Here is a 15,441-nt window from a genome sequence, read left to right as displayed (position 1 = left end):
GGCTCACTCTTGCCATCTATCAGCGATCTATATCCCAGGGGTGGAGAACTGGGAGGCAGATTTTCTAAGTCGTCAGACTTTTCATCCGGGGGAGTGGGAGCTCCATCTGGAGGTGTTTGCTCAACTGGTTCAGCTATGGGGCACACCAGAATTGGATCTGATGGCGTCTCGTCAGAACTCCAAACTTCCTTGTTACGGATCCAGGTCAAGGGATCCTTAGGCAGTACTGATAGATGCTCTAGCAGTACCCTGGTCGTTCAACCTTGCTTATGTGTTTCCACCATTCCCTCTCCTTCCGCGTCTGATTGCCAGAATCAAACAGGAGAGAGCTTCAGTGATTTTGATAGCGCCTGCGTGGCCACGCAGGACTTGGTATGCAGACCTGGTGGACATGTCATCTCTGCCACCATGGACTCTGCCACTGAGACGGGACCTTTTGATTCAAGGTCCATTCAAGCATCCAAATCTAATTTCTCTGCAACTGACTGCTTGGAGATTGAACGTTTGATTTTATCAAAGCGGGGTTTCTCTGAGTCGGTCATAGATACCTTGATTCAGGCTCGAAAGCCTGTCACCAGGAAGATCTATCATAAGATATGGCGTAAATATCTTTTTTGGTGCAAATCCAAAGGCTACTCATGGAGTAAGATCAGGATTCCTAGGATTTTGTCTTTTCTCCAAGAAGGATTGGAGAAAGGATTGTCCGCTAGTTCCTTAAAGGGACAGATATCTGCTTTGTCTATTCTGTTGCACAAGCGTCTGGCAGATGTCCCAGACGTTCGGGTTTTTGTCAGGCTTTAGTTAGAATTAAGCCTGTGTTTAAACCTGTTGCTCCGCCATGGAGTCTCAATTTAGTTCTTAAAGTTCTTCAGGGGGTTCCGTTTGAACCCATGCATTCCATAGATAATAAGCTTCTTGGAAAGTTTTGTTTCTAGTTGCTATCTCTTCTGCTCGAAGAGTTTCTGAACTATCTGCATTACAATGTGACTCACCTTATCTTGTTTTCCATGCTGATAAGGTGGTTTCACGTACCAAACCTGGGTTCCTCCCTAAGGTTGTTTCTAACAGGAATATCAATCAGGAAATTGTTGTTCCTTCTCTGTGTCCTAATCCTTCTTCTAAGAAGGAACGTCTGTTGCACAACCTGGACGTGGTTCGTGCCTTGAAGTTTTATTTGCAGGCAACCAAAGATTTTCGCCAATCATCTTCTTTGTTTGTTGTCTATGCTGGAAAGCGTAGAGGTCAAAAGGCTACGGCTACCTCTTTCCTTTTGGCTGAAAAGCATCATCCGTTTGGCTTATGAGACTGCTGGACAGCAGCCTCCTGAAAGAATTACAGCTCACTCCACTAGAGCGGTGGCTTCCACATGGGCTTTTAAAAATGATGCTTCTGTTGAACAGATTTGTAAGGCTACGACTTGGTCTTCGCTTCATACCTTTTCCAAATATTACAAATTTGATACTTTTGCTTCTTCTGAGAAAGGTTTTGCAAGCAATGGTGCCTTCCGTTTAGGTTCCTGTCTTGTCCCTCCCTTCATCCGTGTCCTAAAGCTTTGGTATTGGTATCCCACAAGTTAGGATGAATCCGTGGACTCTGTACATCTTGCAAAAGAAAACAAAATTTATGCTTACCTGATAAACTTCTTTCTTTTGCGATGTACCGAGTCCACGGCCCGCCCTGTCTATTCAAGAAAGATAGTATTTTTTATGTAAACTTCAGTCACCTCTGCACCTTATAGTTTCTCCTTTTCTTCCTTGGCCTTCGGTCGAATGACTGGGGGGTGGAGTTAAGGGGGGAGCTATATAGACAGCTCTGCTGTGGTGCTCTCTTTGCTACTTCCTGTCAGGAAGGACAATATCCCACAAGTTAGGATGAATCTGTGGACTCGGTACATCGCAAAAGAAAGAAATTTATCAAGTAAGCATAAATTTAGTTTTTTTACTTCAGAGGTCAATAAATAAGGTTAAGAACAACTATTATTGCTATTGCTAGTCTGTTTAACATGTCTGACCTTGAGGAATCTACTTTTGCAGCAAGCCGTCAGCTTCTGAGCCTACCTAGCTTTGCTTTTCAACAAAGGATACTAAGAGAATGAAGCAAATTAGATAATAGAAGTAATTTGGAAGTTGTTAAAAATTGTATGTTCTAAAAGGTCTCATGTCTCTTTAAGCTGGTCTTGACATGTTTTAACAACAGCAGTTTGTCTGATGTACTCTTTGAGTCAGTAGATTATTTAGGAATGAAGTGAGAATATCTCACTTAGATTTGTGTTAGAACTCGCCTCTTAGCAAGTCTTAGCAGATCCAGGACAGTGGTATCCTTAAAGGGACTGTAAAGTCATAATTAGACATTAACAATTTAGAAAAAGCATACAATTTTAAACAACTTTCCAATTTACATCTATTATTTAATTTGCTTCCTTCTCTTGTTATCCTTTGCTGAAAGATTTATCTAAGTAAGCTCAGGAACAGCAAAGAACCTAGATTATAGTTGCTGATTGGTGGCTATATATATATACCCATGTGTTCAGTTAGAAACCAGCTCCTTCAACAATTGATACCGAAAGAATAAAGCAAATTTGATGATAGAAGTATACTGGAAAGTTGTTTAAAATTGTATGTTCTACCTAAATCATGAAAGAAAATTTTTAAAAGATCTTTTATCTAAAGTTTGGTACCAAGTGACTAAATGTAATCTGTTCTCCACAGAAAATGTTGCCATCCGGCAATGAGGTAGCTTGGTGGAGGCAGTGTAATACTTTGCAACATTTATAACATTTTTTGTTTTTATAAATGTTACTTAAGTTATCCAAAGGGCAAATTTCATTGCACAATTTTCGACAAATTGATTTAATAAAAATGTATGCGATAAACAATGAAAACATTTGCTGATTTTAGCAAAATGTTGGCTTAAAGGGATATAAATCCAAAATTAAACTTTCACTGTTCCAATAGCCCATGCAATTTTAAACAATTTTCCAATTTTTTTCTAATATCTAATATGCTTAGTTCTTTTGGTATCATTTGTTGAAAAGCACATATAGGTAGGCTCATGAGCAGCACTGCACTATTATCTTTTATTTGTATAGCTCCACAAAATTCTGCAGCACTGTGTACAAAGGTAGGTGTATACAATGACAACATTTTTTGGTAAGATACATAAATAAAACTAGCATAGGAGAAGGAGTGCCCTGCTTCATGGAGCTTACAGTATACAGGTTGAGGGTTCAGAGACATAAGATTTGTGGTAGTTCAAGATTTATTTTGGTTCGGATGAAAACCAGTTAGAGGAGGGATGGTAAGCCTCTCATTCTGATGAAGCAGGGTAGAGAGTTCCAGAGGAGAGGAGCAGCACGTGAGAAGTCTTGGAGACAAGAGAGGGACATAGAAATACTAGTGAAGAGACCTAAGTCAGAGGTTGATTGAAGGGGGTGGTTCATGGAGTATTTGGAACTGAGTGAGGAAATATAGTTGGGGGTTAGGCTGTTCAGTGCTTTATAGGTGTTTGATGGTGTTTGGGAAGGCCATTTAGCAGTAGGCTGTAGTAGTCAATATGTTACAAAATGAGGCAATAAATAAGTATTTTTGCAGTTTCTTGAGTAAGGAAAAGGTGGATTCTGGAAGCATTGCATAGGTGTCCACGGCAAGTCAAACGTTAAGGTGTATCTGAAGACATCTGGTAAATTTCTACCTAATCCAAGAAGGTAAAAGACTGTTGCCAATGAATACTATTAAATACTAGTTTACTACAAAAATGTGCTAGAAATAAATGTTTAATAATAAAATGGAAACTGCTTCCACAAACAAACATAAACCCCCAGTTGATATAAATAACAACTTGGCTAGTGTTAATTACCAGGGCTCTCAGACGGAAAGATTAGCTTGCTCTAGTAGTGAATTTGATTGCTTACTGCTGAAGCTTCTGATGTAATTCTTGTTTGCTGATTGGTAGCTGCACAAATATGCCTCTTGTTATTGGCTCCCCAATGTGTTCAAATTTGCTCCTAGAAGTACATTGTTGTTCATTCAACAACGGATACCAAGGGAGTTAAAGGGTTTAGAAAGAGAGTACAATTTTAAACAACTTTCCAATTTACTTCTTTTATTTAATTTCTTCCTTCTCTTGTTATCATTTGATGAAAGGTTTATCTAAGCAAACTCAGGAGCAACAGAGAACCTAGGTTCTAGCTGTTGATCGGTGGTTACATAGATATATCAATTGTGATTGGCTCATCCATGTGTTCAGTTAGAAACCATTAGGGCATTGCTGCTCCTTCAACAAATGCTACCAAGAGAATTAAACAGATTAGATAATAGAAGTAAATTAGAAGGTTGTTTAAAATTGCATCCTCTATCTGAATCATGAAAGAACATTTTTGGGTTTCATGCCCCTTTTAAGCAAATTTGATAATAGAAGTAAATTGGAAAGTTGTTTAAAATTGTGTGTTCTATCTAAATCATGAAAATTTGGGTTTTATGTCCCATTAAATTTTAGCTAGGTGAAGTGTCCATTAAATAGGTCTTGGGCAGAAGAGTGGTAATGTCTAATTTCTACATAGCCTTTAGATCACATTTTCATATAGGCTGCTAAGTGGCAAAGCCATCTTGAACAGTATTTTTTAAATCTAATAGAGATACATTACGGTATCTGTTTTTCAGCCGTCATACAGACTTTCCGAGACCTTGTGTGGTTGTGTCCACAATGCACTACAGACGTGTGTCTGGCTATTCCTGGATGTGAGGAAAATATTCAGGATAACGAGGTAATACTAAATATAACTCCTTGTTTACCAAGATGTTAAATGACTACATTCAACCTGCAGGTAATGTTTTTACATTGATAATGTCAGTGCTGTCTGTTTGTGATATAAACTCCAACTGTTTTTTTAGGCCAATGCAATATCTTCTGCATTAATGTGCTAGTTTTCTCAATTAAAATTATCCCACTTTATATTATTACCCAGAATCCTATATTCCAGAGAATTTATGTGGAAAATAAGCCAAATGGCTTTTGAATGTGCAGGTGTGCCTTATTTTTACACTTCATGATCTTCATTCAGAAGACGTTCTCCATGAGATTTTGTTTTTTTAGGGGGTTGTTTGTGCTTATATTTCTATCACTGCTGTGTTGAACAGTATTGCAAAAGCATGGGGCAATCAATGTTTAAAACCAATTTCAAAAGAAAAGAAATCTATCAACCACTTTTGCAAAACCTTACTCAGAATCGCTTGATCATTTGAAAACACAGTTTGCTGTTAATTGGATAAAGTCACTTAATTTGGATGTGTGAATGTGTTACACAATAATTTATAAAAGTAATTACACCACGAGGTGCAGATGAATATATGAAAAACATTACCTTATTTAAATTTACCAATGCCTTTTTGGGTCTCAGATCCCTAAGGAAAGAAGCAGGAGAGCTGCTAAATGTCCCCTGATGTCTCCTTTTTCAAGTGGTAGCCCCAACATTTCAACAGTTTTGCTTTTCATTGTAAGAAGTTAGAGGGATATTTATTTGTTTGCTTTGTTCACTATCCCACGCACCAATGGTGTACATATTGCACTGTAAATGACTTGCATCATTCTGGGATACACATTGTAGATAAAAAAAAAAATCAGAAGAACTTATTTATATGGTAGCAGATCATGTTAAACTAGTTTATCCAAAGAGACACACGTTTGAGCAGCATGTTTGGTGCATTTTTTAACCAGAAACAATCTTAAAAATGTTATTAGACTAATCTATACCAAGCCATTGTAGAGTATACGTGAGACAAGAACTGTTATTGGCTCATAATGGTTTTCTCCTAGATGCAATGAGCCTAAATTTAAACTACTAAGTTATTTTGGCTCAATGTTCGGTTGCATACTGGCATTGTTTAAAGGGACATGAAACACCAAATTGTTCTTTCATGATTCAGGTAGAACATACAATTTTAAACAACTTTCCAATTTACTTCTATTATCAAATTTAATGAATTATCTTGGTATGCAATGCACTACTGGGAGTTAGCTGAAACCAATGACAAGAAACATATATATGCAGCAGCTAGCTCCGAGTAGTGCACTATTGCTGAGCTACCTAGGTATGCTGTTCAACAAAGGATGCCAAGAGAACAATCAAGTTAGATAACAGAAGTAAATTAGAAAGTGGTTTCTCAGAATTATGAATGAAAAGATTTAGAATTTGTGTCCCATTAACCCCTTCCATGCTCATGATTGGGCAGTTACAAAGCTCCAAGACCTCTCATTTGAAAGAGATCTGGTTTGCAATAGTACTGTATATGCGCCATGGAGAAAAAATAGTAAATCTCTAAAATATATATCAATTTGGTTTGCATAGTCAGTTGATCACTGTGCTAACCGTGAGCACCTTGCAAGAAAAGTGCTTTTATTTCTGTACTGAACAGTGGGCCCTCTCTAATCTACAGTATAAGCACTAAAAGCCTGTATGGGCCCCTATTTCACATGTCGCTACAATTGATAAAAATTTAGTCAGGAGATCACAGTAACATCAGTGGTCACTGGACTAGTTTCAATATTATTTAATAAAATCCACCCAAAAATTATACATTTTTTTTACAGTATTTGCAGCAGCTTTCTCACATGCCATGAATTGTAAATATAATAATGGCATATTGTAAATCTGCTGGGCCTGCTGAAAAAACGAATATATAATTTGTGTGGTTTAAATGTTAGTAGCAAAAAAACCTCAAAATTGGCTCAGCACTGGGGTGAAAAAAAGGCTTAGCAGTGAAAGGGTTACGCATGATGTTAGCTTAAAATCACACAAATGATGTAAAGCATTATTTCTTCATAAATGGAAAGAGTCCACAGCTGCATTCATTACTTTTGGGAATTAAGAACATGGCCACCAGGAGGAGGCAAAGACACCCCAGCCAAAGGCTTAAATACTCCTCCCACTTCCCTCATCCCCCAGTCATTCTTTGCATTTCGTCCCAGGAGGTTGGCATAGAAGTGTCAGAAGTTTGTTTTCGTCTCTTATGGAGGGTAGTACTCTTCGACATGGGACGGGAGTTTTAAGTAATCCTGTCAGTCTCTCAGTGAGGGCTTGGATGAAAGTTAGAGTTCGGAGATGCAGGAAGAGTCTTTCTGCGAAACCATCCAGACTCATTTTAGCAACTCCACAAGCAATCGGCGTTGTCTAACTTCGCTTCGCTGCCTGCTTTCTTCTCTCAAGTCCATGGCGGAGGCGAGGCTACTATCCGTCACACTTGAAGCGCCGTGTTCCTGTTCCACGGCGTAGATTCCGGTAAAATCGTTTCATTTTACTTCTTCATGATTGTACTGTAACTCATTTGTTCCTGCCAACTCACATGAAAAATACAGGGTCTCAGTGGGACTCCTTTAGTATCTTGGAATCAAGGGTTAATATCTCCTGAGGGGGATTATTGAACAGGTTTTTTTAATCATGTTTGTTATGTGATTCAATCTGCTTATGTGTAGTGTTAACTGGGCTTGTGGCTTTTGGAACATAACGGCCTTTTGAAGTGATGCGACCTTACGGTCGGGCGCGTTTTTTTTGGACTGTATGGTTCACCTTGTGACCGGGCGTGTTTACGTTCTGGTCTCCCATTTCCGCATTCCTGACTGTGTGGCGATGGAGAATTCTAGTCCGCTGGTGTCTGGTTCATAGGAGGTGGTGAGTGTCCCAGCCATTGTGGGTGTCAGGTGCCGTTTAAATTGTTTTATATTTAGTCCATTTTTTTGGTATCCTTTACCCAGTTATGGAGGATGCTGAGGTTGAGATTGTTCATTTTCTGATTCAAATTCTTCATCCTGTGACAAATGCGAATTGGCCCCATTAACTCAGGTCAGTCAGTTATTTTCTTTAGGCCTTTCTAGAGCGCCTTGTTCCTTGGGCTCGGAGATTCAAGGGACTTCTGAGCCATCTGCATCGGGGGGCCCTGTCCTCCAGGAGGCGATTTCCCTACCGCTCCCTACTACTACACATGCGGGTAACCCAATTTTTTTCCTCCTCGGAGGGTGGATTGTTCCCCCGGAGGTTGTGGCACGTTTTTGCTTTTACATATATGTTTGGCGCTTGCGCGTCTACAAAGTCCAGATGTTTATTTGCGATTGTGTTTGTGCCCGATTGCCCCAGCTCTCTTGGCCACAGGAGGGCATGTGCAGTTCCCTGCGGGTGTAACTGTTCCTAAGTGTTGTGCCTTTCGTTACAGGCTAGCTCACCTTCGTGTTCTACTCAGACAAGTTTTTGAGCTGTTTGGGGACCCTATCTTTCTCGGTTATGGGACTCATCAGTCTCCTTCGAATGGTCCTAACGCTGCTTTTTTAAGCCCGCTGCTATTACGAGTCTTGCAGGTATAGGTGTACCGCACACTTTTTTGGCCTTACCGCAAACCTACTTACGTAAATTTCATAAAGGCTTTTTTCTATGGGACTTCCATAGCGCCGGTATTACAAGTCTGCCTGGGAGGCCAAAAAGTGAGCGGTACACCCTCTACCGCCAAGATTCCTAACGCATTCTAAAGTCAGTATTTATGAGTTTTACACTACAATGCTGTAGCATAAAACTCATAACTAAAGTGCTAAAAAGTACACTAACACCCATAAACTACCTATTAACCCCTAAACCGAAGCCCTCCCACATCGCAAACACTATAATAAAATTTTTAACCCCTAATCTGCTGCTCCAGACATCGCCGCCACTATAATAAACATATTAACCCCTAAACTGCCGCACTCCCGCCTTGCAAACACTAGTTAAATATTATTAACCCCTAATCTGCTGGGGGGGCTTTTTTATTTTTATAGGGCTCTTAGATTAGGTGTAATTAGTTTAAATATCTTGTAATTTGTTTTTTATTTTCTATAATTTAGTGTTTGTTTGTTTTTGTAATTTAGCTAATTTTATTTAATTTATTTAATTGTAGTGTAGTGTTAGGTGTTATTGTAACTTTATTTTACAGGTAAGTTTGTATTTATTTTAACTAGGTAGAATAGTTACTAAATAGTTATTAACTATTTAATAACTACCTAGCTAAAATAAATACAAATTTACCTGCAACACCTACATTATATTTATTAACCCCTAAGCTAGATACAATGTAACTATTAGTTATATTGTAGCTGACTTAGGGTTTATTTTATAGGTAAGTATTTAGTATTAAATAGGAATAATTTAGTTAATGATAGGAATTTGTATTTAGATTTATTTAAATTATATTTGTTAGGGAGGGTTAGGGTTAGACTTAGATTTAGGTGTTAATAAATATAATATAGTGGCGGCGACGTTAGGGGCTGCAGATTAGGGGTTAATAAATGTAGGTAGGTTGCGGCGACATTGGGGGAGGGAGATTAGGGGTTAATAAATATAATGTAGGTGTTGGCAATGTTGGGGGCAGCAGATTAGGGGTTCATAAGTATAATGTAGGTGGCGGCGATGTCCGGAGCGGCAGATTAGGGGTTAATAAGTATAATATGATTTATGTCGGACTGACACTTTAACCAGATAAGGTAGATTGCAGTGTAAATAAGACAGTGTATATATCCTTTAACACTGTCAGATTAAGTAAGACCTTATTATGAATATTACATCCTATATAATCAGATAAGTAAATGTTGTATTCAAACTTTGTGGCAATCTCACATTTGTTACCTCATTCAGTACAAATATAGTACATAGCTTCACACAACCAAGATCAATCTTCAGAGCATATTTTACTCACTTGAATCCACGGTGTAATACCAAAAACAGATTAATCTCAGAGGAACATTTCTGGTAAACGAGTAAATCTTCTGCCAACCTCCGTGAGGTACGATACGATGTGTCCAAATAGCGTCCAGGCTAGTCCTTCCGGTGTTGAAAGGGCTCCCCTACAAAACCCTCTTAAAACGGGTAAATATAGTGGACAAAACGTACAACACCATTACGAACGACATACACCCATATTGAGACAACAGGAAGGCTGATGATATACGGTTAAAAGGTCCATTTTAATGGTTAAACATGATAAAAACTTGCAAAGGCACAGTGAGCACAGACCTGATTACAGCTGACGCGTTTCCTGCCACACTCGGCACTTCATCAGAGCTAACAAACAGGTGTGTAGCAATTCTTTAAAACACCTGATGGAGGTATTTCTCCTCCCACATCAGGTGCATAATACATAATAAATGTTAGACAAAAAAAAAATGAATACATAGTAATAAAGAAATTAAAATCTACACACATTTTTCTACGAAACTTATTACGGGAAATCTATGTTGACTTAAACTAGCTGTTTATATGTTAGCCACCAAAGAAATATATTGTATTTAATTGTGGTCAGAAAAAATCCCATAGGAACCAATAACATCATTTATACGTAAAGACTGCATAGTCTCCTTATAATAGATATTCCATATAAGAATCCAGTAATAGGATATGTTTAAACACCAAAACTAGTTTGTATTGTGTTCCACCTCCACTTTATGAAAGAACACAGAATCAAAGGAATTAAAAAGTTAGAAAAAAAAATCACACAATCCATGCTCCACGGGGACAAACTAATCCTTTCCTATCAAGAATAAGTAGGTATGTACGATCACAAATATGACAAATAAGAAAGATTAAGGTTCGACAGAAAGCCGCAATGTGCTACCTTAATAAAATTACTGCAGATAAACAAAGGAAAAAAGCTCTAGACAGATGGATGAAATAACAGCAGTCATGGTCACAAAATTGAAGAATACACGTTATCTCACGTAACACACAAAAATGTCCCCTTTAACAATAATCAAACCGGTATATAAGTCAAATGCCATCATAAATGAATCGGTATGGGAACAAAAAAGTGCACCTGACATACGTGTATACCTCAAATTTTACACATGTTAAGCAAAACATAGTGAACATTTAGAACCTGAACTTTAAATTTAGACTACATTAAGGGTTACCAGATTTATCTATAAACAGCTAAATATCACTAATTTTGTTTATACCTAATGGAGCACCGGTCTTCAAGGTATGGATCCAAAAAACCTCTTTCTTACTGAGGGCAGCATATTTATCCCGTCCTCTGGGTCCTAAAGTTACCATTTCAATACCTTAGTGCAAAATGCTTAGCTACTGGAGTCTTGAGGACTTCTGCCTCTAGGGAAATAAGATGCTCTCTAACCCTATCTTTAAGCATCCTAGAGGTTAACCCTACATATTGAAATTTGCAAACATTACAAGTAAGTAAGTATGTAACAAAAGTAGAAGTACATAAGATGTGTTCCTTAATTTTATAAACCAGACCAGTTTGAGTAGAAATAAAGGTGTCACCTGTAATGGCAAAACAACAACTTTTGCAAGGTCTAACATTGCATTTAAAAAAACATTCTTTGATTGTTAGCCAATTTTTTGTTGTTCTGGAAACAATACATTTTCTACTGAAATCCCTTCTGACCAAATCTCCGATAGTTTTAGCTCTACGAGGGATAAAGTTACACTTGTTAGATATATTTTTTAGATCCACATCCCTATCCAAAATAGGCAACTCAAATTGTTTACTGTATGTGGTAATACAATTGATACCCTCTCTATTTGACTTTTTTTTTGTATTATCTTTGAGCAAATTTTCCCTATTATACCCACCTACTTGGTCTGCCAATTTTGTAAGAGTTGATCTATCATAACCTCTGTCGCTAAGGCATGAGGGGATTATCCTCTGCATGTATTTTATAGCTCTCAACATTACTGCAATTTCTCCTCAAACGAATATATTGGCCCTTAGGTATCCCTCTTTTCAAGTGTCGAGGGTGACATGAATCAGCCCTTAGAATCATGTTCCCTGAAATTTCCTTTCTGTAAACCTCTGTAATAATGTTGTCATTGCCTTTATTAAGCTTTACATCTAGATAAGACATGCTTACATTTGATGTAATATAGGTAAATTTAAATATTTAACATAGTCAGCTAGAACACTATCAGCCCCTTTCCAAAAAATAAGCATATCGTCTATATAGCGTGTTTAATAAATTATATTATGCTTAAATACATTTTGGTCACCAAATAAGCTCCTATTTTCAAAATCTGCCTGATAGAGATTGGCATACGATGGGGCAAATTTTGCCCCCATCGCTGTGCCTCTCTGTTGTAAGTAGAAATCGCCATTGAAAATAAAATAATTATGGCTCAATAGAAATGTAGTCACTTCCAGTAGAAACTCAATCAAATTTGAGTCATAATTTAGAATACTTCAATAGCATTCTCTCCATAGCTCTGATGCCCAGTTCATGTGGAATACATGAATATAATGAAACAACATCTATGGTTACAAAGTTGTAATCTGGATGCCACTTAAATTCATGTAATGATCTAAGAAGATGTTTTGTGTTCCTGAGAAACCCAGGGAGAGACTGTACTACCGGCTGTAATTGGGCATCAAGCCATTTACCCAATTTTTCTCCTAGAGAACCTATAGCGGAGATTATTGGTCTACCTAGGGGATTAACAAGGGATTTATGCACCTTGGGCAGAAACTTAAAAAGAGGAATTCTAGGATGTTTAACATAGATGGACTCACATATTTTATTAGAAATAATACCTTTATCTCTACCCTCATCTAATAGGTGTGTAAGTTCTCTCTGGAACTTAGTGGTAGGATTAAAAGTCAATTTCTTATATGTGTCTGAATCTAAAAGCTGTCTAAATGCTTCATCTATGTATTGTTTCCTACTTAGAATGACAATCGAACCACCTTTATCTGAATCTAACACCACTATATCTTTATTATTTACAATTTTATCCAGAGCACATTTTTCTTTCTTACTCAAATTCATGTATTTCCTATCTCCCTTCATAGAGATTTGTTCAGCTAACTGTGTTAGATCTTGTTCTAGGATAGAATGAAACACCTCTATTAGATCTGTACGTGAATTAACTGGATAGCACTAAGTTTCATATTGCTAACAGATTGTTGCTTGGTTTTGCAAGAGATTACCTCACTTTCTAGATCTAAATCACATAAAGTGGCAGTCACATAGCTCTGAGAAAGTCCATTTTTCATTTAAAGAAACTGTCATTAACGGATCTATGGGACTCTCATTAAACGTTGTCAGAGACTCTTTACTAAAATGTTTCCTTAACGTTATTTTACGTATAAATTTATTTAAGTCCAGAATGGTACTAAATAGGTTAAAGTCCTATGTCGGAGAGAATCCAAGTCCTTTAGACAAAACTGCTTTTTTCAAAGTTGTTTAATGTGACATCCGATAAGTTAATGATTTTTAGTTCTTGTTGATTTTTATATTCTTGAATAGTTGACAACTCGGATATCTGGGTAATTGGAGCACTGTTGCTCCCATTTCTACTCCTTCTGTTGTCTTTAGAGCCTTGCCCCCGATTTTTGGCCTCGCACCCATATCTTCCACAGACTTTGTAGATAGTCTAATGGGGGTTGACGTAGATTTTGGTGTGTTAGAGACCATAGAGCTAGTATCATCATTGGATTCAGTATTCTCAAAACTTGTGAATGTAACCTTTTAGTTCTTATTTTAATTTTTTACGTTAATAAGTATAATGCAGGTATCGATGATGTCGGGGGCGACAGATTAGGGGTTAATAAGTGTAAGATTAGGGGTGTTTAGACTCGGGGTTCATGTTATGGTGTTAGGTGTAAACATAACTTTAGTTTCCCCATAGGAATCAATGGGGCTGCTTTACTGAGCTTTAGGCTGCTTTATTGCAGGTGTTAGACTTTTTCTCAGCCGGCTCTCCCCATTGATGTCTATGGGGAAATGGTGCACGAGCACATACAACCAGCTCAGCGCTCACTTAAGCAGCGCTGGTATTGGAGTGCATGGTGGAGCGCAATTTTGCTCTACGCTCACTTCTTGCCTGTTAACGCCAGGTTTGTAAAAACCCGTAATACCAGCGCTGCAGGTAAGTGAGCTGTGAGAATAAACTGCAAATTAGCACCGCTCCCCTGTTAACGCAAAACTCGTAATCTACCCGGATGTTTCCTGAGGGAACTTAAAAATCTCTGGGATCGATACTCGCTGTTTGTTTCTACGGAAGTTGTTCGGGACACATTAGTCCCATGTTTGTCTGTTTTTCTTCCTCCCTCTCTGAGGGCAGATTTAGCCAGCTTGGCAGTTATGACCCTGGTTGCAGGCTGGTCCTGCTTGTGTTCAGATCTTCTGTCTCGCAGCTTATTCAGACACGTGGCGCCTATTATACCTCCTGGTCAGGTTGGGGTGCTGAGTGCTCTTAACATTATTTATGTTCTTGTTATTTGTTTTACAAGTTTTAGCTAAGCATTCTCAAGAGGACTTGCGGGTCCGTGTGGCTCTCGGGATTGTTTCAGTCCTAAATAGCCATCTCTCTGGTGACTGGGTCAGTGAATTTTGCTGCGTTACTGTCTGTTGCTTCTGATACCCTCGGAACCTAGAGTATTCCTGCCCACGTGGTGGGAAAATTAGAGGGTTTAGCACCTCTTTTCCACTGGTCGGGGCGGTGTTGCTTTAGGAAATTGTCATTTTCAGACTTGTTCCTTTAGTGGTTCTCTTCTTCATTGAGACCTCTTGGATTGTCCGTTTCTCCTTGTGGATGGGTCGCCTTCGGGGGACTTGGATTCCCTTCGGGAGTTGGTTGTTCCTTTTTCGGGACATTAGACAGTGAGGTCCTTTTGGGCTTTTTCTCCCCTTTTTTTCGGGATCCATTCGGGTCTCTGTGGACTTGGCCTTCCTTTGAAGGTTTTTTTTTTCTTTATGGATTTTTGCTGTACCTTTTTGGTATCCCTTTTGGCTTACCCTTGTCCTCTCCCTTTTGGGGATTTTGGTACTGTAAGGGGACCGACTGCTGGGCAATGGTTCTCCTGGAGGAGTGTTGGCTTAGTGAGTCTGCTTGCGGTCTCTAGTTCTTTTGCCTGGCTCAGACGAAGCGGGTTTGGTTAGGTTGTGGTTTTTTTCAGGCCTGGTGCCCTCAGAATGGGCCGCCTATTGTACCCTCCGGTTAGGGGTCCTTCCCCGGCGTTGGGAATGCTATGCATCTCTTCCTTGGGATAGAAGAGGTCCTAGTGGTTTTCCACTCATATGGTTCAGGTAATGCCATCCAGGTGACATTCAAACCCATGTTTTACTGTCCTCTGACTTTGAATCTGAGGTGATGTGGAGACTTGATGTTGCTCTGTTCAGGTGACCTGTCCTCACTGTTCCCCTTGTGTCTGGAGCTCATGGCTAGTTAGACAACTAGCTCAGCATACTAATGCTCTGTGGCTACTCTGATCCCCGGCGAGGTATACTCAGCCTTTCCTCCTTTAGAGGTTGATAAAATGAGCAGCGCCTTGTGTCCCTTAGGGGGATTAGCCACACTTTCAAGCACAGCCTGTTAGCTCTAGTGTCCTTTTATGGCCCTGGCTCTTTGGAGTGATTTACAACTTGGCCAGATTTACTGAGAGCCGGGGCTCCTTAGGGCTTGTCTTGTGCCAGACA

At 38.9% G+C, this 15,441-nt stretch overlaps 1 protein-coding gene across 2 annotated transcripts in view; it reads left to right on the top strand.

Annotated features, from left to right (window-relative positions):
• The window catches only part of AP4B1 (adaptor related protein complex 4 subunit beta 1), a 140,169-nt gene that overhangs the window by 114,352 nt on the left and 10,376 nt on the right, over positions 1–15,441 (top strand). For both annotated transcript variants that reach the window (XM_053706575.1, XM_053706574.1), the window contains exon 8: positions 4,659–4,762. In XM_053706575.1, coding sequence (XP_053562550.1) covers positions 4,659–4,762 — 104 coding nt within the window. The remainder of the gene's footprint in view (positions 1–4,658; positions 4,763–15,441) is intronic.

This window comes from Bombina bombina, chromosome 3, assembly GCF_027579735.1.
Source record: "Bombina bombina isolate aBomBom1 chromosome 3, aBomBom1.pri, whole genome shotgun sequence".
Lineage (NCBI taxonomy): Eukaryota > Metazoa > Chordata > Amphibia > Anura > Bombinatoridae > Bombina > Bombina bombina.
This window is presented reverse-complemented; position numbering and strand designations above follow the sequence as displayed.